General features: G+C 44.9%; 1 protein-coding gene across 1 annotated transcript in view; it reads right to left on the bottom strand.

The window, feature by feature from the left end:
• Positions 1-24,124, bottom strand: part of Cyth3 (cytohesin 3) — a 66,054-nt gene that overhangs the window by 15,397 nt on the left and 26,533 nt on the right. Inside the window, exons 2-5 of the mRNA XM_031338647.1 lie at positions 13,406-13,488; positions 11,467-11,531; positions 10,940-11,006; positions 2,948-3,066 (exon numbers count right to left, since the gene is read on the bottom strand). Of these exons, the coding sequence (XP_031194507.1) occupies positions 2,948-3,066; positions 10,940-11,006; positions 11,467-11,531; positions 13,406-13,488 (334 nt within the window). The remainder of the gene's footprint in view (positions 1-2,947; positions 3,067-10,939; positions 11,007-11,466; positions 11,532-13,405; positions 13,489-24,124) is intronic.

Genomic DNA, 24,124 nt, shown 5'->3' with positions numbered 1-24,124 from the left:
GATTTCCATCCACTCAGATCTCTGCACTACTTGAATCCTTTCAGGTTGCAGGCTGCCTGCATGTCTTCTGCTAAATTCACTCCTGGTCTTTTCAATGCTACAGAACTACTTTCTGTTTGCTGAGGTGAGACTGCACAGAAACACGACTGGCTGTGGTATATGGAACTTGACTCCTGCAACCCCCCTGAACTTGCTTGTTCACAGTCTGGTGTGTGTCCTGGCTAGTTTTATTGTCAGCTTCACAAAACCTGGAGTTACTGGGTCAAGGGAACCTCAGTTTAAGAACTGTACCAATCAGGCTGGTTTGTAGCCATGTCTGTAGGAGATCCTCTTGACTAATGATTGTCCACCGTGGGTAGTACTGTCCCTAGGCAAGTGGACCTGGGCTACAAAGGAAAGCTAAAGCGGAACAGTGGAGCAGATTTGGAGGTGTGGGTGCAGGTGAGCAAGCCCTGAGGGCATGAGGGATGGAGAGCTGACTCTGCCTCCCACTCATGGTGGCATTGGGTGGCTTAGCCAGAGCAGTGCTGGAGAGCTTGCCCTGGTCCTGTGGGAAAGGGAGAGCTAGCATGCTGACCAGCCCAGCTACCAACCAGGCCCAGTTCCAGGGCTTTTGAGTTGGCCCATCCCAAAATCTGTATCATCTGCGACCAGCTGAGACACATGAGAAGACCAGTCCTGCTATTCCAAAGCTATAGGATTTCCATGACACAGGACAACAACAGGATGACCAGAGTCCTGGTGAGAAGCCAACAACACTGATGGCATCACAGACCAATGACTCACTGCAATGAACATTTGCAAGTTAAGATGTGTGGACAGAGGGATATACTATGGGATACAGTATAGTGACACACTATAGCTTGCAGGATGAGATGTTTTCTATGCTTTATTTTGTTTGTGTGTTTTTGTTTTTGTTTTTTTCATTTAGGCAAAGGCAGAGAGAGGGTGGATACAAGGGGACAGGGAGATGAGTGGGACTGGGGTGCATGATATGGAACTCTGAAAGAATCAACAAAAAGTTAAAAAAAAAAAGAGAGAGAGACAGCCAGCTGAGCATGAGGCAGTAAGAAAGGCAAAGCAAACAATGTTGCTCCGTGTCCTGCTTAAGTTCCTGCTCTGACTTCCCTCAGCGATAGGCTGAGACATAGATGTATATGCCAAATACATTCTTTCCTGAGTTGCTTTTGGCCTGCGTGTTATACCACAGCAACAGAATGAAATCAGGACATCATGTATATACGGTGTGTGTCCATGCCAGCTTGCAAGTATGTTGGTACACAGGTATGTTTAGCTACATATGTGCAGAGGCCAGAGGCTAATGTCTCAATAACTTTCTGCTTTACTTTCTGAGGTAGGGTCCTGCACTGACTCTGCTACACTAGCGACCCTGCTTGCCCTGGGTGCTCCCCACCCCTGCTCAGCTTTCTGTAGGATTCTCTACACACATGGATCATGTCATCTGCAAACAGTTCTACTTCTACCTCTCCAACATGCACTCTATTCATTGTTGCCCATGTGACCTGGCTGACAGCAGTGGTGCTGCACTGAGGAGCAGGAATGAGAGCAGGCAGACTTCCTGCTCCGCTCTCACCTCAGGCCTGACACGTGCTATCGTGCTAAGAGAGACCCCCATCTAGGGCTTTATCATGAAACTACCGTAAATGTTGCCTTTGCCACATTTACTGAGGTGTCCTCATGAGTGTTGTTGTTTACTCTAAGGTATGTGCCACCATGACCAGCTTATGCAGTGCTGTCTAGGATTTGCACAGTATACAAGCACTCTAATATACTCTATATAGAGTATATATACTCTATATATAATATACTCTATATAGTGATCTATATGGCTGGCCCTGAATTAATTGGTGTGTGTGTGTGTGTGTGTGTGTGTGTGTGTGTGTGTGTGTGTGTGTGTTGTTCAGGATGAATGCAGGGCCTTATGCATGCTAAGCAAGCATTGTACCACTAAGCATCACTGAAGCTCTGTAACTGATGTGACTGAACTAACTGCCCAGGGCTAGGTGAGCCAGGAGTCAGCAAGTAAATGAATGACTAAACACAAATAAACGATCACTTGAGACTGTGTGGGCACTTGTGAGTCCACTTGATCCATAATCTTCACTTACTGATAAGTCTGATTTGCTGATTTATTTTTAAAAGTTCATTTCTATAGGCGTAAGATACTTGTTTGTGGCTTTTGGCTCATTGATGTGTGGTTAGTGTCAGCTGGCCTCCCTGAATGAGTTGGGGAACGTTCCACTTTAGATCAAGTATTTTTAGTAATAAGCTAGAAGCAGACCTGCCCTAACTGGGCAGTGTTGGGCTTTAAATGCTCCCCTCTTGGCACCTGCTGCCATCGTCTTCCCACTTAGCCCCAGCTAAGCATAGCAGATAGCCCTTCAGGAAATGGTGATTCCAGCCCTTAGAGGCAGAGGAAAGAAGATGGATCTAAGTGAGGCCAGGCTAGGCTACATACACAGCAAGACCTGATCTCAAAAACCAACAAAGACAAGCAAACTAAAAGCACCAGCAGATGGACCTTTAGCTGAGGTGAGAAAGTCACCTCAAGTAACAGTGGAGAGACCCTGAGAAGATGGATATTTGTGGGCCAACCTGCAGATGGCGAACATGCTCTCATGGGCCAGGAGGGAATGACACTGGTGACAGAGGAGGGTTCCAATGGGACACAGACCTACCTGACTCTCAGTCATCCACTCCTCCTTCTGCTATGTGTGCTTCTGCTGTTTATCTAAGAAATCCTGTGAGGTCCAGATCATCCAGTTCAACCCTACGTTCCCTCCTAAGTAGGTCTTTGGTCCACTTTAACATTTGGTACTGTATGATCCCAAATGCCCAGGTGTCCACACTCAGCTACCAGCAACCTGGGGTCAGCACCTCTGTTCTACAGCCTGCAGCCCAGGGGCTTAAGGGCCTCTTAACTTACCTCTCACCCAGGTAGTCTCCAATGACAGTCTTGTTCAGGCCCTCTCCTTTGTACAGAAACTGGGCGACATCCTCTGGGGAGCTCTGCAGCAGGTCATTCTCAATTAGGAACTGAATGCCCTGAGAAACAATTCGGGATGGAACATGCAGGTCAGGAGGGCTGCTCATGATCCATTTTCAGAGTTGGAAACATGATTTGTGCAGTAACCCGGCAGTTTTAGACACAGTGAAAATGCCAGATACCTATGGAGCCCACATGGTCTGGTTTCCAAAATACCATAGTGTGTTTCATCCATTCAAGAAAGAGCCACTGTTTGTCAGGTATTACACAAGCAAGTTAAAAAACATTATCAGATTTGTAAAGGTTAGGGAAAACATCTTGTTCCTGCTGCACAGAACCTCGCTGTAGTGAGAGATGCTGTCAGCTATGCAACCCAATACCTGCCCCTAACCACCAATCTCTTCACAACTTTGTATTTCTATTATATGTATGTGACTGCTTTGCCTGCACGTGTGTCTGTGTACTACATGCATGCCTAGCACCTGTAGAGACCAGAGGGAGTCAGATCCTCTGAGACTTTGAGTTACTGAAGGTTTGAGCTACCATGTGGGTGCTGGGAATTGACCTCAGTGCTCCAGAAGAGCAGCTGAGACATCTCTCCAGCAGCTCTTCCCACCTTTAAAAAAATGATTTTTAACTTATATTTATGTGTGTGAGCCCACGCACTGGCCATAATCAGGGAAAACAACTTGCCACGGACTGTATCTGTCCTTCTACCATGGTGTCCTGAGGATGGAACTCAGGTCTTCACACTTGGTGGTGTCTTTACCTGATGAGTCACTTGGCCAGTCCTCCTTATTCATTGTGATTGTGTGTGGACCATGTGTTCGTGATGTGCATGTGCTACAGTGCATGTGTGGAGGTCAGAGGACAGCCTTCAGAATCAGACCCTGGGGATGGAACTCAGGTTATCAGGTATGTGTAGCTGTGTAGTTTTCTGATCTTCCCACTCTGCCCCAAATCAACCCTTTTAAATGACCTTATGACTCAGGTCTGGGCAAGCTGACATAAATGGAAACCTGGAGGGATGCCTTCTACTACCTTTCCTCTTTCTTTCCATTTTGGAGTCTATGCCATGACCAGCACCATGGTATCCCTCATGTGACTGAGATAAGCATCTTGCTCCTGTTACTTGGAAGACACTTATTGGCATAGCAACTACATGAGAAAATAAACTCCATTGTGTAACCATTTGGGAGGGTGGTTTGTATTTGTTACCTGAAGCCAAAAACATGTTAACTGGCACACTACCCCAGAGCTCACACCAACCAAACACATGCCCACTTGAAGAATATGCATAGCACAGCTAGCAGTTTTGAGAATGGGTCATCCTCAGCCCAAATCAGCTGCTCACCATCTCAAGGGCCTGCCAGGACCCACAAACCTTCACTTTCACACAACTTGAGAGTTGGTTTATGCCAAGCTACCTTATACCAGGCTGGGGAGAGCACATGGAATTCTGCCATCCACGTGCCAAGATGCATTTCTACAAACTAAGAGAGGCTTTTCCAGCTGAGGCTCCCAGGCCTACGCCTGCTGTGGCTTCCTTATACACCCACAGTCCATCTGGCAGCCGTATTTAGCATTCCCAAAAACTTCAGACAGTAACAGACAACCAGTAAGAAAAAAGATAAAGATAGAAGATGGAAGCTTACAACTGGGTGGAGAGAACAAACTGAAGGAGAAGCTCATAGACCTGGGACCCAGCAAAAGACAGCACAAGAGCACACGTGTGTAAATGCATATGATTATTGTGTGCATGGTGCAGATATGTGCATGTATACATGTATGTGCTCATGCATGGAGGCCCTATGCTGTTTTCATGTCTTCCTTGACTGTGCTCCATTTTTAATTGGTTGAGGCAGGGTCTCCCACTGAATCTAGAGCAACCAATTCTAGTCCATCTACTTAGCTACCTTGACCCAGGGCTTTCCTGTCTCTGCCTCTCAAGTGTGGGCCCATTAGGCCTACTCGGGTTTTATGTGGGTTTGGAGGCTCAATCTCTGGTCCTCAAGCTTGCACAGCAAGCTCCATATCCACTGAACCCGCCTCCCCACCCTCAGGCACAGCAAGCTCCCTAGCCACTGAACCTGTCTCCCCACCCCAGGCAGGTGTATTTTCATTCTGCTTACGCAAGGCTTAAAAAAAGAAAACCTAATTTTGGTGATAGTGTAGGATACCTGGGGGAATGGATTTGAGAAACAGTGGCCCCAGAAAGGTGGCCTACAACGTTCTGCAAGTACAGTTTGTTCTGGGTTGAGGGTTTTGCTTTTTAATTTGTCAGGAGGTTACAACACTTACATTTAAAATTTGTGGGCCATGTAATGTGCCGTTTAAATCTGACAGTCCCTACATTAACTCTTGTGTGTTTCTGGCAGGAATGGGAGAGAGCATGTCACCTGGGTGCTACTGTGAAAGCCACACACACTCTGCACTCTCCTGTGGCTGTGGGAACACAACACGCCTGTGCTGGAGTATGGGCTAAAACCAACCTTACTGTTGCTTTGTTCTCCAACCAAACAGGTGAGTAGAATTAAGAGTAATTAGAGCCAGTGAACCAGCAGCCAGTAGGACACGGGGCAGGGATACCTTTGGAGCTGGCAAGGGAGGAGCAATAATCACAGGACCTTAGGCAGGAGTTTACTGCCTAACACCTCAGGGTCAAAGGTCAATACTGCAGCATTACAGAACCCTTGCTAAGAACATTAGGACTCATAAGACTAACAGTAAGTATAAACTGGTAAGTCTTGCTACTCTGAAATCTGCCAAGGGCAGGCAGGAAGGCATGTGAAAGCACCCAGGATTCTGGAACAAAAGGCTCATGAAAGTAGAGTCTAAAGTGGTCTGGTCCAGACCTGGTTCCTGGAGACTCCTTTCACTGACACTGTGCTAGCAAAGGCTGAGTTTATAGTCATCCCCCTCAAAGAGCCTGATGACCCAGGCAGACAGTCCCAGGACCCTTAAGAGGTTCTTGCATCTTTGCCCTCTGGCTTTTTCTCCCCTCCTACCTGTCCTGGGGCTCCAAGGTCTGTAGTCTCAAGGCTGAGTGGCAGACCCTGGAACCCCAGGCCTCTGCCAGGTCACAGTGACTTTGTGGAAACACTATATAGATAGATATTCAGGACCTGCCCTGAGCCTCCAATCCTCCCAAAGAACTAGGTCACTGTAACAGCTGATCTTGACTGTCAACCTGACAGCACTTAAGAGTCCTAGGAGAAAAGCTTGTCTGTGAGGGAGTGTCAAGAGACGTTGAACTGAAAGGGAAGGTCCCACCCTGAATGTGGATGGCACCCTTTCTATGGGCTAGGAGAAGCTAGCTGAGTGCCAGCATTCATGTCTCCTGACTGTGGAAGTAGTTTGAGTTTCGGCTGCCATGTCTTCCCACTATGGATTGACCCTTGACCTGTAAGCCCAGGGGACCCTTCCTTTCTGAGGAAGGCATTTGTCACAGCAGCAAGAAAAGGAATCAATATAACTGTCTGGGGAGACGTGAGAAAGCCAAATGGTCAGACAAGGTCATTTCTGGCTTACATCACAGAGGGACACAAGGAGGATCCTAGCAAAGACCTAATCATGGGAAACAGGGAGCTGCTGAGAGTTCAGGGCAGGGACCTGTCAACGTGAGTGGACTGAGACATGCAGGTCAGTGAGAGACACCTCTGGGTGTCTGTGTGCTCCCAGACAGGATTAGATTGGACTAGACTAGATGTTGAGGGTTCTGACCTCACTAATGCTAAGAGTCTTCGAGGCTGATAGGTTGAAGGTAGCAGTCCTATGGAAGATGGAAGAAGAAGAAGAAGTGGGCTGATGGAGACCCGTCTTTGAAGGGTCTATCTCACACCTTTCTGCTGCTTTTCTATGCTTCCTGTCTCCACGAGCAAAGGGCCTCTGCCACACCTGCCACCACATACTGTTCTGCCTCCCTTCAGGCCCAAAGCATCTAGATGACAGTGGCTGAAACTCTAAAACCATAGGCCCAATCTAATCTTTCTTTAAACTCTGCTCAGTGATGAAATGTCTGATGCAGACTAAGCACAAGTGGAGTCAAAAGCCAGAGACCAAGCAAGTGGGTGTAAGAAAGGCTCCATCAGGATGAGACACAGGAAGCAGAGGACAAGGGAGCAGGGCTGCTTTGAGTTCAGTGATGAACTCTTTAAGAAAGCAGTTAAGCCAGGTGTGGTGGCACATGCCTGCAATCGCAGCACTTCAGAGGCTAAACAGGATGATTGTGAGTTCTGGGCCTGCCTGGACTACACAGTGAGAGGCAATGTGCTCAGAAGAGAAGGCACAGAGGCTGGAGGCTATGCTCACAGCTAAGGCACACTCTCCATCAATGACCTGCAGCTAGGCAGAGGCCTGGACAGACTCTCCATCCAAGTTTGAAAGGTATTCTGCTTAGACCTTTGGCTTGGATTCCTCATCTCCTGTATGTAGATATATTTCTGTGTCTTAACTCATCTAGTTTGTGGTAATTTGTTACAGAAGGTATAGGGTACTAGACAAACAATTATTTATAAAAGAAATAAAATGTCTTATTAGTAATTTTTTTTTTTTTTTGAGACAGGGTTTCACTGTGTAGCCCTGGCTGGTCTGGAACTCACTTTGTGGACCAGGATGACATTGAAGTGAGTGATCTGTCTCTATCTGCCTCTTGCCTTCGCCTTCTAAGTATTGAGATAAAGGCCTGTGTTAACAGACCCAGCAGAAGAAATAATATTAAAAGTAGTCAACAGCAGAAATGGGAGAGCACACTCAGCCTTTACCCCAGTGCCTCTTCTCCTCTCTTCATTTCAGTCTTCCTCTAAGGGCATCTCAACTGAGGTGCTGGTGTGTCCTTCTGTGTGTATGTGCCTTGCCTCTATGTGTGTCTGTGTACCACAAGCATGCAAAGGCCAGAAAGGGCTTCAAGTTCTCTGGAACTGGAGTCATAGTGGATGTGAGCCACCACATGAGTGCTGGGTCTCCAATCCACAATCGCTGAACCCCCATGAACCATCTCTCCACTCCTGGCTGCCATTTACTTCTAACCTAGGTAATTTAGCCAAGTCAAGTTTCTGTTAGAACCTACTCCTCTCATTTCTTAGCTGGTAGATTTTTGGGGGGTCTTTCAGAAGGAAGAGTTTGTGTAAGGATCCCACTATGCAGCCCAGGCCACACCTGCCATGATCATGTCTCCTTTACTTTACCTTCTCTGGTAACTTATAAGCCTTATTTCATCCCCATTTTTAATGGTAACCCAAAATCTTGACATTTAAACCTGTATGTACCTATCAATATCTAGAAAACTTCAGCTGTCTTTGTTCCTCTCCTTTTCTCCTTTCTTATAAAATATACTGAGCGAATTTGGGACTCCTAAAATACATTTTTTCATATAACTCTTTTCCTGTCTAGACTTGGGGTTTGTTGGTTTCTTTTCATCTCTTTTTCGTGGCTGTTTTAGGAGACAGTATCACACTCTGTGGTCCAGATCCTGAACTTAATGATCCTCCTGCCTCTGCCTCCCCAGTACTGGGGTTTGAGGCAGGATTTTCCTTGTTCAGTTACATTATTAGTGCAGCAGGAGGCCTGTGATTGGACAAGGAAAAGGGAGATGGAGCAAAGAGTTGCAGAGACAGAGACATCTGAGAAGGGAGAAGGAAGCCAAGATGGAGACAGACTGACAGGAAGAAGAACCTGAACCAGCATGGCTTTAAATAGTTATGATATCAGGTAGTTATGATATTATAAAGGTTAGAATAATTGAGATAATGTGCCTAACCTAGATGGGCAGCTTTTATCATTATCAACTGGTTCTAAAATTATTGGTGGCATCTTGTGAACTGAGAATTTATTGATCTATAAATCTGACTTGTTAACTACAAGCTTAGGAGTTTTGATTTACTGGTTTACTGGAATGTGGGACCCTGATTATAGGGGTTTATGGCAGAGAGGGAACAAGGGGCTCCAGAGACAAGCAAACCAGAGCTGGGAACACAGTGATCAGCTGCTGCAGGGGCTAGCTACAATCAGAGTCAGGACCGTACCAGAGCATAGAGTTGTGGTGGCTGACTGCAGGGGGATGTCATTGCATGGGCCTGGCATGGCAGCAAAGAGAACTTGGTAGCTCTGAGCCCTGCCAGAGTGCTGACGGACAGAGAGTAGTCAGGCGGGATGGCACAGGGACAGAGAATAGCTAGCAGTAGCACAGGAAGCCTGCTGGTCGATTTTAATATTTCCTGCAACAGGGGTTACAAACATGAGCCAGTACCCCAAGCTCTGTGTACCTTCTAAATTCTGGGTGTGTTTCTTGTTTTTAGGTATATTTACTCAGTTTCTCAGTGAATAATCAGACAAGGTCTTAGTGACTAACGTTTTAGTCCTTGCATATCTAAAACTGTCACTGCTTTTTTTCATTAGGGACAGTCTGGACAGAGTTCTCAGTTTTAAATCATTTCTCCCTTTAAACCTTAGAAGATACTATTTTGTTACTGTGCCTGACACAGCATTCTCTGGTAATACAGTTCTAGACTTCCTTGATCTAATCAAATCTTTCCTGATTTATTTATAAACCCTAGTGCTACTTCGAGACTCCAGCCCACAGAACAAAACCAAAGCTCCTTGCTTAATGTGTCATCACTCAGAGGCTGACAGTCCCTCCTACCTGAGACCAGTTACTCTGGCATTTCCTTGTGCTTTCATGAGGTAACATGGCGCCTAAGACACAGGCATAAATAGTGTTCTGAGCTACAAAGTGAGATTATCTGCTGTATCTATGGACTAAATGTGTATGTCCCTCAAGATTCACACACTGAGGCCCAAACCTGCAACAGCTGGTGCAGGCAGAGACTGTGGGGTAATCAGAGTGAGACAAGTTCATTTGGGCAAGGTGCTGGGGTCAAGGCGTATAGCCTCCTGAGAAGAGAAGCTCTAAACTCAGCTTCCTCCACAGCCTTGTCACATGAAGATTCAGAAAGAAGGCTGCCATCTGCATGGAGAAAAGAGACCTCAGCAAACGCAAACATGTGAGCACCCAGGGGCTTAGACCTGCAGGCCGGAGAACCATGAGAAGAAAACGTCTGTGGTTTACATCCCAGCCTGGGTGCTATGCTCATTCACATTCATGATAATTTCATGCATCCCAGGCTGGCCTCTAGCTGGCTTTGTAGACGACGGTGAGCTTTGTATCATCTGGCCCTCCTGTTTCTACCTCCCAGCACTGGGCTTACAACCTCACTCCACCAGCCTGGTTTTCACAGTGTGGTATTTGTTACAACAGCTCAAGCTGACTAAAGCAAGTATCACAACCAAGTCTACAATACTAAATGGTTTTTTTTTTTTATTTTGTTTTTTGTTTTTTGTTTTTTGTTTTTCGAGACAGGGTTTCTAGCCCTGGCTGTCCTGGAAGTCACTCGGTAGACAAGGCTGGCCTTGAACTCAGAAATCCGCCTGCCTCTGCCTCCCAAGTGCTGGGATTAAAGGCGTGCACCACCATTGCCTGGCTCTAAATGATTTTTTTTAACCCAGCAAAAAATTTATGTGTAGACTAAAGGAGCTTTTGCTCATTTAGTGCTATAAAAGCACAACTTAATTATAAATAGTTGAATAGAACCAGCAATTAACATAAAATTATAAAGTATACAATTATAAAATATAAAGTATTATAAAGTATAAAAATACTTTCAGGTCAAAAGGGGCACAAAGTGAAACCTACTAAGCAATTCACCATAGCCTGACTAAGCCCCTATTCCCTTGGATGTGGTAGACAGACACCATAGGGCTGACTAGAGTGTTTGGACCTGGAGCTCTCAGCAACCAGACTGCACCCAGAGCCCCAGACGGTGAGAAAGGCCTTTAGGTCCAGGTGCTTGTGACAAACTGAAACATCAACTCCATCTTTTCACAAGGCCATGGGAGTCAGCCATTTGCTTGCTGAAGGCCAGAACTATTCCTCACCTTTTTGGGGTCCATGTTGAATTTCTTCCTTCCCATGGCTATTTGCTTGTTCCTCTGAGTAGTTTTGCTATTGGTTTTAAACAATTTTGAAAAATCATTAGTATTTCACAGAGTACAGCAGATCACACACCCCTGTTCCTTTTCCATCTCAGGTCAACCTGGGACATAAAGCATTGGTGTCCCACAGAACCCCACTGCCCTCCACATGGGACTCTGCTGCTGCTGTGTTTTTCATGAACACTAAGACTAGTGGTGAAAGAAAAAGAAACAAACAGAAAGACTAATGGTGAAAAGCCTTTCTAAAAAACATGACTTTAGAGTACTGTTCTTGTGATACAGTCCCTCTGCTTATTCCCAAACCTACAAAGTTGGTGAGGACACAGGAGGCAGGAGGAAGGATGGCCAAAGGCTGCGACTTTCCAGCCCAGCCCTCGCACCTGCTACAGTCTCCAGGTACGGAGCACAGCTAGAGGAGGTGGCAGGAATAAAGAGGGGGAGGAGCTTGAACACAGTCACAAGTGCTTTACCTCTCCTCCACTGAAGTCAGGTTGTCAATCTCCGTCATCACTTCTGCAATTTCATATTTCAGCCTCTGTCAGAAAAGAAGAGTCATGGGGCATCTTAACTCTCCTATACTCATAGGCTCAGAGACATCCTGATGTTCTCCAGGCACAAGCTTTCCCAAGGACTCATATGAGTATCACGATGCCAAAACCCAACATCTGTACGAATAAGGTAGACTCAATGTCAGAGGCAGCACAGCACAGACAACACAAGCAAGCAACTCATGCAGGCACACACTCATGCACATGCATTTTCAATGCACACCCACACACAATTTCCATCTCTCATCACACACATCACAGGGGTCCAACTAGGCAGGCTCTTAAGTAACTGTGAAAAATCAAGAAGGAAGTAAAAAATATAAAAGCATGTACAGGCAGGCAGGGGTCCTTAGCTAAATCATATAGTCATCCCACATGACCAGAGGCATGGGTAGCCTGCATTCTGAGGGAAGCAGAAACCTAGATATGTCTAGGTTGACATCAGGTTTTCCAATCAGTCTTATGATTGTCACTTCATAAAAGATGAAACCCCTAAAAATTAGTTCAAGTTAACAGCAACAAACTAATAATAATAAAAGAACTGACAATTTAAAAATAAAAAAAGATGAACCCTCCCCCAGAGCTAGAGAAATGGCTTAGAAGTTAAGAGACTGTGCTACCCTCTTCCAGAGAAGCTACGTTCAATCCCTGCACACCTATCAGGTGGCTCATCAGGTCCAGCTCCAGGAGATCACATACCTCTGGCCTCTGTATATGCACTCATGTGCATATACCCCCACACATATACATACTTTAAAATAATACAATTTCAAAGTGGTGATTAGTTATGATTCTTTTTAAAAGAGTGACATGAAGCCCTAAAGACAAGGTCCAACTCAGAGACATCAGAAACAGAGGGGACAGAAAAGGTTTAATACCCACTGGGTGGCTTTTCCACCTATCTGCAGTCAGAGTTCAGGGAAGGGCCCATGTTATTGAGCAGTATGATCGCTCTGTCCACACAATATCCATTCTTATTCTTTACTCTTTAGATAAAGGACTTCTATGGTTTGCAAAAATTTTCCAAGAGTGCAGGCTACCCTTACAGCCAAACAGCAGCCAATTACCTCTCAAGTACAAAGACATTTTATTCAGAACCCTATTATGTGTGTGCCAACAAGTTCAGACTTAAACAAGTTCCTAGAAAGGAGTCACTGTCTAGGACAAGGTCTGGTCCACAATCAGCGGCCCATAAGGCAATGACAATGACTAGGAAGCTCCTCCAGCAGAGCCACTCGACTGTCTCTCCTGAGGGCGCTTCACACCGAAGGACCCAGGGAGCCTCTAAGTGGTGTCTAAAGCATCTCAGACCCCCAGCTCTGAAACTGTAGCTTCACTCATCTCCTGTCCTGTGGGATCCCCTCCACCCTGGCCTCTGAGTCAAGTACACAACTGTGGGAAGACAGTGTTTTTATCCATCGGTTTTATTCATCTTTGTTTAAATTTGTTATATTCTGCCCTTACCAAGTAGGCATATGGTATACAGTTAGAATCCAACAAATATGCTTGTCCGTCCATTCAAAGGACACAGACTGCCAAAGATATAACAGGCACCTCTCTAAGTGCCTGGAATAAGATACAGAGTAAAGGGCAGCATGTTGCCACTGTTTATGCTAACACTCGTAACTCTGAGGCCACATGTCAACTACTGGGAATGCTAGACCCACCGAAGTCTCTATCAGAGCTTGTGCTTTCTGGGATGGACAGTCCTTGCTGCACCAGCCTGGAGAAGCTACCTCTTCTGTCTCTGTGCTTCTAATACACACACACTGAAGACTCAATTTCACATGTTCCTGAAGATACCCTATTCAGTATGCCACACAGGTCTACATGCTAAGACACTCTGCTATTGCTGTTTTACCTCAATGTCATCAATAAGTTCCTTTTTTCTTCTACGAATGTCCAAAAGTTCTTCTCGCTCTTCTAATGACAGGTCTTCGGGCACTGAAAAATAGAAGAAAGAAGAAAGAAAGGTCAACAACCTTGGGGACTTGGTCAGGCTGGAGACTGGAGGTCGGGTTGGGAGGCCCCTAACCCTCCTCTGACCCACCCCACAGAGGCTGCCTGCTTCTCTAGAGAAAAACAAAGCTAAAAGGCACCAACCACCTCTGTGCACACCTCACCCCACACAATGGTGATTATCCCGCCCCAAGCTTTATCACAGAGTTTCTCCACCACAGAGCCCTGCAGAGAGGTTACCATGGTGGGGTACTTCTCTGTGCCCTCTTATAGGTTATAGTGCTAAGATACAGACACAGATGCAACCAGCATACCCACAGCACCCAGCAGGGAACAGTGGGCAAGGCCCTCCTGCTGTACTCAGCTCTGAACTGCATTTAGCCTTTCACTGAAGTGTTATGTGTGTAACACATAAAACATGCAGCAAACCAGACACACAGCAGTAAGAAAGGTCAAAGTGGTTACACTCTGGGGACTGAGAAACAGTGGGAAGGCAGCACAGTGCTGGCCGCCTACACTCAGCCCTACCATGAGCCTTGTAGAACTAGGGGTTTTCTTGGCATACCTATAAAAATGCATGCTAATCTCACTAGACTGGCAGTGGTGGGGATGGGAGCAGAGCTCGAGGAGCACAAATGAGCAGGTACACTGGGAAGCACTCAGGTGCATCAAACAGCATCAAGGATGCATATGCCATGCCCAGCTGCTTTCCATGAAGCATATCCAGAAGAGCACTCTCCAGCAGTGCAGCAGGGAGTGCAGGAATGTTGAAGAAGTGCATTTTATAGATCAGAAACTATCTGAGAAATTAAATGCCCATCCTCAGTAGGCTGGGTAAGCGTGCTGGGCTCTCACAGAAGTCCAGTTGTTACAAGCAACTGTCAGGCCATTTCAGATAGCTGTGTAGACATTACATGCCATTCTCTTATGAACCTCAAGAGCAAAAAATTAAATATATTGCTTAGGTATTTTCTTAGTTTTGTTCCCCATTGCTTTGATAAAATACCCTGACAAAACCATATTAAGGGAGAAAGGGGATATTTGGCTCACTATCCCAGTCCATTATTGTACGGATGCCATGGGAGTTTGAACATGCATCCATAGTCAAGAGCAGAGAGAGTGCATGCATGTGGCCATGCTAGTGCACAGCTTGCTCTCATCACTCACTTGGACCAGCCGGTGCATGAAATGGTGCTGCCCACAATCACAGTAGTTCTTTCCCACCTCAACCCATTCAAGAAATTCTCTCATGGCCATGACCACAAACCAATCTAATCTAGAGAATTCTTCACTGAGACTTCTTTTCCAGGTGATTCTGAATTATGTCAAGTTGGCAATTAAAACTAACCAATAGGCTGAAGAGATGATCCTGAGTTTAAGAGTACTGGCTGTCCTTCCAGAGGGCCTAGGTCCAATTTGCAGCCCCCACATGGTAGATAACAACTTTAGCTCCAGCTCAAGAGGATCCAGTACCCTCATATAGACACAGCAGGAAAAACATCAATTCACATAAAATAAATAAATCATTTTTTTTAAAAAAAAAGCTAATCACAGGCATATAAATACATGTCATAAAAAATTAGAGCAATGAATACAGAATTTATAAAAACCATGTCCTGTAAGGGAGGGGAGGAAACGCCTTGTTAAGAAAGGTGGGGAACAGAGCATCTGTCACATTACTACTTCCTTCTTCTTCTACTCACTCCACACTGAAACATGAACGGTACCTTAGCAGTGTTCTTAGGTAACCTTCTATACCAAAATGCTACTAAGGTAACAGTTATGTTCTCCAAATAACAGAGGGCTATAAAATACCTGGGCCTCTCAAAACATCCGAGGGCAGCCATTTATAATCCCTATTTTATAACTGAGGCCAAGAGAGATTGAATGATTTTTCCCTAGGAAAAAGATATTGAAGACAGAATGGGGCTGGAAAGATGGTTCAGCACTTAAGAGCACTTGGTGCTCTATCAGAGGCTGAGTTTGATTCCAGTACCTATATCAGGCAGTTCACAAGTGTCTGTGGCTGTGATTTCAAGGGGCTAGACGGCCCTTCTGGAGTTACTGGATGAACACACACACAGATAAATAGATAGATAGATAGATAGATAGATAGATAGATAGATAGATAGATAGATAGATAGATAGATAGATAGATGATAGATAGATGATAGATAGATGATAGATAGATGATAGATAGATAGATAGATAGATAGATAGATAGATAGAATCTTTTAAAGAGAAATAATGGTCTACAATTCAATATATCTGGTAAACAACAAGAACAGCACAATCCAAGATGGTCAACGAATTCCAATGAGGACAAACTTAGATTTCCACAAGGTCCCTGGAACCAATGTCTTCCTTCTGCCTTGCAAAGTGCCAGCTTCAACATGGAACTGCCTTCTGCCCTGCTATCTATACAGTACCTAGTAGCTAAGGCTATGTGCTTCCTCACCCTAGGGCTTTTCAAGCTTCTCCCCAGAAGGTCCTATAGATCCTCTCCTTAATTCTCACTAGCCTGAACTGTCTCAGGTTGCAGGTCTCAGCTCATACCAATCAGAAAAAGTAGGAGACATGTCCAACATACACACACACACACACACACACAGAGAGAGAGAGAGAGAGAGAGAGACAGAGACAGAGACAGAGACAGAGAGAGACAGAGAGAGACATTTTATGCCTTTTATGTCAAGGAGAAGACATAAAAGGAGGCCCCAATGCCCAATACCCAGAAAGATGAAGCATAAACAAGCACACACCTTTTCTCTTCAAAACTATTACCACAATCATCCACTCTAACAAAGAGAATATTTCTCAAATTAGCCAGCCTTTAGTGGTATTAGCCTGATATTAGTTAACCACACAGATCAGCTGCCTAAAGCAACCCCTAAGAAACCCCTAAGGCCTTTCTTTTGCTGACCTCTCCGACATACATACAGCCTGGAAGGAAAGAGCTGCAGGTTTCAATCTTCTGCAGATGGTTTTTCTAAGAAAATGGTCTTCCTCCTCCTGCCTTGAAGACAAGAAGGCTGCTAAGAATGAACAAAGGTAACTGAAACACCTGGATGGTTTAATTCTAAAGATGCCAATGCTCATCCATCAGAACCTTTCCATGGACTGCCTGGATTTCTCTCTTCCTACAAAGCCTGTCTTATCCTTTAAAGGCAATGAGACAGTAAACAATAAAGTACTGCTCATTCACCTTACCAGGAATTCCAACTAAAACCTGCTTGTCTTACAAAAGAGAGAAGCTGGAGAAATGGCTATAGGTAGAGTGCTTCCTGCCAAACCAAACCTGAGTGTGATCCCCAGATCCACATGATAGGAGAGAATTGACTCCCATATGTGTACCATGGCATACATACACATACACAGAGGGGGGAGGGGAGAAGGAGAGGGAATGTAATTTTAAAAAGATAACTTTTGTCAGGTAGGATAATGGTGTTGCAGTTATATAGGAAATACCCTTATTTTCTAGAGATTCATATCCAAGAATTTTGTGATATAAGGCTATTATATCTAAATTTTACTCTCAAAGACTTCAGAAAAAAATTAAGTAAGCTAAAAATTACTGGATCTATTTGATTGATTATCAGTTCTACATTCAAAGTTTGAGATTTCTAGGCCAGGTATGTGGGGTATGCCTTTAATCCCAGCACTCGGGAGACAGGTGGATCTCTGTGAGCTTAAGAGCAGCCTGGTTTTCATATCAGGTTCCATGCTGGCCAAGGCTACATTATGAGACTGTCTCCAAGAGTAAGGTGGAAGAGAAGAGAAGGAAAGAAAAGAAAAAAATTAAAATTTCTCATAAAAAGGTGACCTCCACCACCAAAAAAACAAAAAACAAAACAAAACAAAAAAAACCTTCTTTTGACTTAAACAGCTAATAGCATCTCCTCTCGTAACATCTTTTGAGGTATTTGGCAGAAACAGGGGACACTCTTCCACACATTAGAAAGGCTAACAGGGCTGGGCTGTGTAGTACAGCATTAGTGCTGACCTACTATCCCTAGACCAATCTCTGCACGTCTCCTGTCACCCCTGCACCTTGCCATGCTGCCATGGAGTCAGGTGCCAGGAAGCACCATGAACATGGCAATCACTGCTTGGTACCACCCCAGCATCTCTCTGCAGGCCATTTCACATGCTCAGTTGCCACGTGGAGAGTGGAATGGCAGGCGATGCTGAGGGAAGGCTCACTAACGTTGTAGACCTTCTCCAGCAGCATGCCAGTCCTTGCCCAGGGAAGTCGCTACAAAGCTTGGACACCCTGGGCTCTGCCTTGTCACTTTGAGTCTCTTGGCTTAGGAGAAGTAAAGATGTCCTAATGAAAAATATTTCCTCTAACTTAATGTAAGAAAAAAAGGCAAAGGTGTCCATCCTGCATGGTCTTTAACATTTGAGCATTTCCATTTTGCAAGAGGTATTCAACAGAAGGTGTGCTTTCTTTTCCTGGCCATGAGAAAACTGTGACAGCTTCACTGTGGAGGGGCATGAAGCCATTTGTCTGTGAATAGAGCTTTCAGCACAGGTGGGGGGGGTGTCTGGTGGTCATCTGATACGTCACTGCTTCTCCTGAGTGACATAAGCTTGAAGTCAGACTAAAGGCAGTGCAGTGAAGAACAATAAACATATGGTTCCTGCAAGTGCTGCTTGCTGGCTTACGGAGATCTTTGCTAGAGGCTCAGAATGTTGCTCCCATCTCTTAGAAGTCAGATCTGGAGGCCTGCTGTAACTTCACGATTTCCTGTGGAACAGAGATGGTTGGCACAGAGCCTCTCAGGATGCACTCTTGCTGGCAATGTCCACAGACACTGCTCAGGTGGTGGTTAGCCTCCCAGTACATGCTTTTGTTATGCACGGTCACTGTGTTGGCTGTGCATTTGTGCATCCCTCTCCTGCCTGTAACTTATTTTACTGTCATCATCCATGAGAATGTCTTTCTGTTCAGAAAACTGTCAAACAGTTCATTAGAGGAGAAGCACTCCATTGTGGTAAAGCTTTCTGGGCATCACTAAGTCTCTGGGGATTTAATCCCCTCACCATTCCTTTCTCTCTTCTTTCTCTCCTTTTCTCCTCTTCTCTTTATTTGTGATGTTGGGTATGGAAGTTAGGGTTCTGTGCTTGTGAGGCTGTTACCTACCATAGAATTCTATCCCAGCTCAGCTTTGATCCTTTTTGTGGGGAACTAGGGAGCCTTGCACATGCCAGGTAACTGAGCTACACTCCAAACCCTTTATTTATTTTGAGACAGTCTTGCTAAGTTAGCCAGGTTGGACTTGAACTCATACATTCTTAATTTCTTTATAAAGTTTTTAGGTTGGTGGCTAGACAAAAGTTGCCGATTCCCCAATTTGTAACATTTTCACCGTATCCTACACAGTGAATACAGAGTGAGAAACACTTCATGATCCCAAGCAGTCAAAGCAAACAAGCAGGGAAGGGAAGCCCTACCTGAGCATGCCCACCCTGTCTGTCCTGTGTGTTGTCACTGGAGATGGACAGGATCGATAGACTCTTAAGATGCCTTAAAAGAGGATCCTTTGATGATTCTTCCCAGAAATCGAAGTATTTACAGTGCTATGGTTTTCAGAAGATGGTGCTGAGAGAACTGCTGGCTTTGTTATCATGAACAGAACAGGGCAGCTCGACAATCACTACATAGAACAGCCCAGCTCCAAATACCAGGAGGCTATAAAGTCTGTCAGTTCAAGATCTACTTAGCAAGTCTGAACTCTGCTGCTCAATGAAAGTATAGCTCACATAAATCATTTGCTGTACAGTGTTCTCATGTCAACAGGTATGCTATGAGAACAAATAACACTTTCCTGACTTCCGGGTGAATGGTTCCAAAGTGAACAGCTCTGACCAGTGTGTGACTCACACTTCATTCTGAATGGGGAGAGGGTGGTAACATCTGGATCCTGGAATGTGGACTGTAGTGTTTGCTGTTTCTCATCTTATTCCACATGGAGGCAGGCCTGAGTTTTGCACTCACATAATGAGGAGCTATACAGAGCATAACTTCCAAGACAGCAGCGAGCCCTGGCAGCACAGTGCATGTTAGCTGTAGGACAGCAGGTACAGTTTCAGTTTGGTTCAAATTCTGGACAGTAAACAAATGTTTTCACAAGGGAAAACAGTAAGGAAGGAAGGCAGGAAATCCTGTGTTTCTCCTGCTGGCACATCTTCAGAGAAAATTCACAACAAATTCATGGCCTGGACAAGGCCTTGCTTTCTCAGGTACCTGCCTCCTTCAAATGAAGATTTGCAAATCAAAGCACCATAGGGTTGGTGAAGTCTGCTGCCAGCCAAGATGGGTAACTAAAACTGGACTTTATTTTTGTCTGAAATGAAGGAGAAAGTGAACAAAATTCCAAACCTTGCAAAATGTCTTTCAGAAAAGGTAAAGCCAGTTACTTTTCAGACAATAAAACGTTAAAATAATTCATTGGTAGCAGATCTGCAGGCAGACAGGTGTGGACTACCAAATGAAAATCTCTATCTATATAAAACACTGTTAAGTGCTCAAAGGGAGCAGCATGAGCAAAAGGCTCTCCAGTTCCAATGCAAATCTTTTGAAAAGATTTACTGCTGCTGTTGGAACCAGAAGCAAAAGGTGCACTAGTTTAGTAGACATGTATAAGAACACAAGACTTGGAAGAGAAAATAAAAGCGCACTGTAATGAAATTCTTAACCTAGTTAGACACCTGACATCGTTCAGAGGGCTGAGTCAAAAGAAACATCCTAAGTTCAAGGCCAGTCAGAGCTACATAATGAGACTTTGTCTAAAAAAAAAAAAAAAAACTAAAACAAAACAGATAATAAAAAACAGGAGAAAAAATATTATTTTCCTATATGAGAAATGATATAATATGTTGATGATAGACTATAATAAGTTGAAAATAAATATTACAGGACTGGAGAAATGGCTCAGAGGTTTAGAGCATCGGCAGAAGACCTGCCATGGGTTCAAGTCTTAGAGCCCACTTGGCAGCTCACAATATCTGGAACTCCAGGGGACCCGACACCCTCTTCTGGTCTCTGTAGGCACCAAGCATGCACATGGTGGACAGACAGACATATAGACAAAATACCCATACACTAAACAGAAAAGCACCACTGTCTTTATAAACAGAATATAGTGCAATGTCTGGGAAGATGGCTTAGTAGGTAAGAACACTCGCTAAGCAAGTATTCCAACCTAAGCGTAACCTCTTAGCAACCACAGAAGAAGCTGTTGTGGCTGTGCACAACTGCAACCCCAGCACTGCGGTGACAGAGGCAGGAGGATTATTAGGGCTTCCTAGCTACCTACAGGGCTCTAGTAAATAGGTACAGGAGAACCCTGAACATCCTCCCCTATCCTCCACACATAAACACAGCCCCTACCCCACCCACCCACACACACACTATAAACCCTGAAGCAGCTAACAAAGTTGGAGATACTGTATGGAGAGAGGAGTGCTGCTCTGTTTACCACATTCAAACAAATCCAGGCATGCACCCATTATACACTGCCTGTTCACAGACACCAAAAGACAGAAATATTTACATCTCAGAGTCAAGGAAAAACAGGGTATTTTGTATATAGCTTAGAAAAGATATTGGTATTTAAAATGTATACTGATCGAAGATGAGCAAGCACTTTTTAACAGTGAATAACTCACTGTGTGACAAATTACAGGTGCCAAGAAGCTGTGATTTCTCAGCTATGGGTCGCTGCTGTACCTAAGGCTCCCTTGGAACTCCCCTCACCCCCACACATGAGCACTGTCTCCCTGTGTCTCTCTCACACACCATCTATAAGGTTAATATTTTGTTCTATAGTTCTCCTGAGGAAAGATAAGATCCGGAACTGTGATGAGATTATGAGCTGTGACCAGGAACATTATGTTTTAAGGACCAGAGTCAAATATGATAGCAAATGATCCAATGAACAGAAATTTGACCACTTGGTTACTCAACCATATGCTCAGCAGCAGACTGGAAATGATGTCTGCCACTTTCAAGTTTACTGTCACTGCAAGTAATCAACACTAATCCACCAAGGCTAACTTTCCTGCTGCCACTTGACAGCTTTTAGATTTTCTTGGTCAGGGACATGCCAGTGTCCTGTGCCAGTGTCTAATATCCTATAGGATATTAGAAGGCTTGAGCCTAGACATTGGTCCCCACTGATCCACTAAATGAGAGCCCTGTAAACAGAAACAATACCTTTCCTGCATTCCAAACACTAGTGATTCAAACATTAGTAAGCTTGGGTCAGAAAGACAATCCAGAGCAGGGAGATCTGACAGCAAGAACAGAAGGGCAGCTGGCCACAGGAACAGCACTGGCTGAGCCTGTGGGTCTCACCAAGAGCCTCTTGACCTCTGCAGGTGATAGATAAGGCCAGTCACGTGATGACTACACCAGGAAGGGACAGCAGGGAGTGCTTCAGCTGGTTCGGGTGCTAGGCTGAGCCACAGGGCCAGGTAGAACTGGGAGCCTCAAAGTCACATGTGAACTGCTAGTGCATGGTTACCCTCTTGAGTTCCCTCAACCTCCACTGTTCCTTATTTTTAAGGAACAGTGACTCTTTTTTTATTGTCCCAGGACTCTTTGCCTGGTCTTCTTTGAATTAAGTAAAACAATTAGAGACAAGCAAAAACTGAATAATTTGCCACCTGGGCACTATTGTAGAGAAAATCCTGACAAAGGACTATTGAGAAAAATGATCTGAGCCAGGTGGAGAGGGAAGCCAGAGAGTAAGCACAGACTTCCTGGGTCTGCTATGAAGGAAAGCCATGACACAGTATATCACAGAATAAAGAGCTAGAAACTGGAGGCAGCGGCCAATGACCAGCAAAGCAAACAAGCTTCCCTCAAGCTTCTGAGAGTTATGAATCATCAAGTGGTCATTTTATTAAAAAAAAATGTCCAGGCTATGCAGGAAAGGAACTGAGTTTCAAATTCCAAAGTTGGGAGGATTAAGATCGGATTGAGGGTGACTTATTACCAGGCTGGCCCTAGGTTCCATCCCCAGCATCACAAAATTCAAAATACAAAATATTAAAGCAGAAAAAATAGTGTATTGGTTCCTACTATTGGAGAGAGAAAATAAGTCCACAGTAATTTACAGTTCCTCCTGTCACGAAGGGGAATCTGTTTCTCACCAGTGACTGCAGGCTACCTTAGAAACTTCCTATGGCCAAAGGAAGAGGGCAGCTGTGACAGAGAGCAGGGTCAAGGCCACAGAGCCATATCTTGGAACCACCATGTTCTGGAGAAACTAAGGCCTACAACCCTGAGGGGAGAAACCACACAGACACAGAGCTGCAGACACCCCAGCTGTCACAGCCACTTCAGCTAAGCCCCCAAACACCAGGATGTTACTGTGTGGATGAGCTCAGCCCCTATATGACCTGCCAGCTGAATGCAGCAAGATGAGTGAAACCAGCAAATGGAAGACGAAAAGGCTGTAGGAGACAACAGGCTACCAACAGCTTTGAACAACTGCGCTGGACAATGTGGTCTGCAGTAATGTATAAGGAAAACAAGTCACATTTAAAACCTTAAAGTTAAAAATTGAACAAAAGCAGGGTGATGGTGGCGCATGCCTTTAATCCCAGCACTTGGGAGGCAGAGGCAGGCAGATTTCTGAGTTCGAGGCCAGCCTGGTCTACAGAGTGAGTTCCAGGACAGCCAGGGCTACCTGGAGAAACCCTGTCTCGAAAAACAAACAAACAAAAACAACAAAAAAAATTGAACAAAAAATCAAGCTAACTTTTATGAAGAAGAGGCACATTTACCACATACAGTCCTTGTTCCTCTGTGGGGGGTTGCAAGGGTGGAGGGCAGGTACGAATTGGGGACAAGATGAGTGGGATTGGGGTGCATGACGTGAAAGTCACAAAGAACCAATAAAAAGTTTTTTAAAACTCTAGGAGACTGGTACAGAGGTGTAAGAGGAGCGGCTTTTGCAGGGCACTCAGGATCAGTTGAGAGCACCCAGAGGGCAGCTAACAGCTGTCGTTCAGTTCCAAAGCAACCAACACTGTCTTCTGGCCTCCAAAGACACTGCACACATGTGGCACATCAACACACATACAGGCAAAACATAAAATAAAATAAGAACTTTTTAATGTCTCGGGGGCTTGGCAAAAAGCGCAGTGTGGATGGGAACATGCTAAGCAAGCATAAGAACCCAAGTTTGAATTTGAATCCCCAGCACCCACATATAAAGCAATGATCATACAGGCATACAGCCCAGAGCTGGGGAAGCAGAGACAGGAAAATCCCAGGAGCTCACTGGCCAGGCAGCCTAGCAAAACAGCATGCCTTGGGTTCAATGAGAAAGCTTGTTTCAGGGAAAAAAGGTGAAAGTCATATTCATGCATAACTGCATACACCTGTATATACACATGTATAACACAAACACTGTATACACGCTTAAAATCTTTTTAATTTTTGGTGGATGTACAATGGATATAGTGTGGGGGCTTAGATTAGATTCTGTATTACACACACACACACACACACACACACACACACACACACACGCGTGCGCGCATACACACACACACACACACACACACAGGCACACACATGCACACACTTTCCCCCCAAGGGACT

Source organism: Mastomys coucha, unplaced genomic scaffold, assembly GCF_008632895.1.
Source record: "Mastomys coucha isolate ucsf_1 unplaced genomic scaffold, UCSF_Mcou_1 pScaffold22, whole genome shotgun sequence".
Lineage (NCBI taxonomy): Eukaryota > Metazoa > Chordata > Mammalia > Rodentia > Muridae > Mastomys > Mastomys coucha.
The sequence above is the reverse complement of the archived record's forward strand: the minus strand, read 5'-3'. Positions and strand labels throughout refer to the sequence as shown.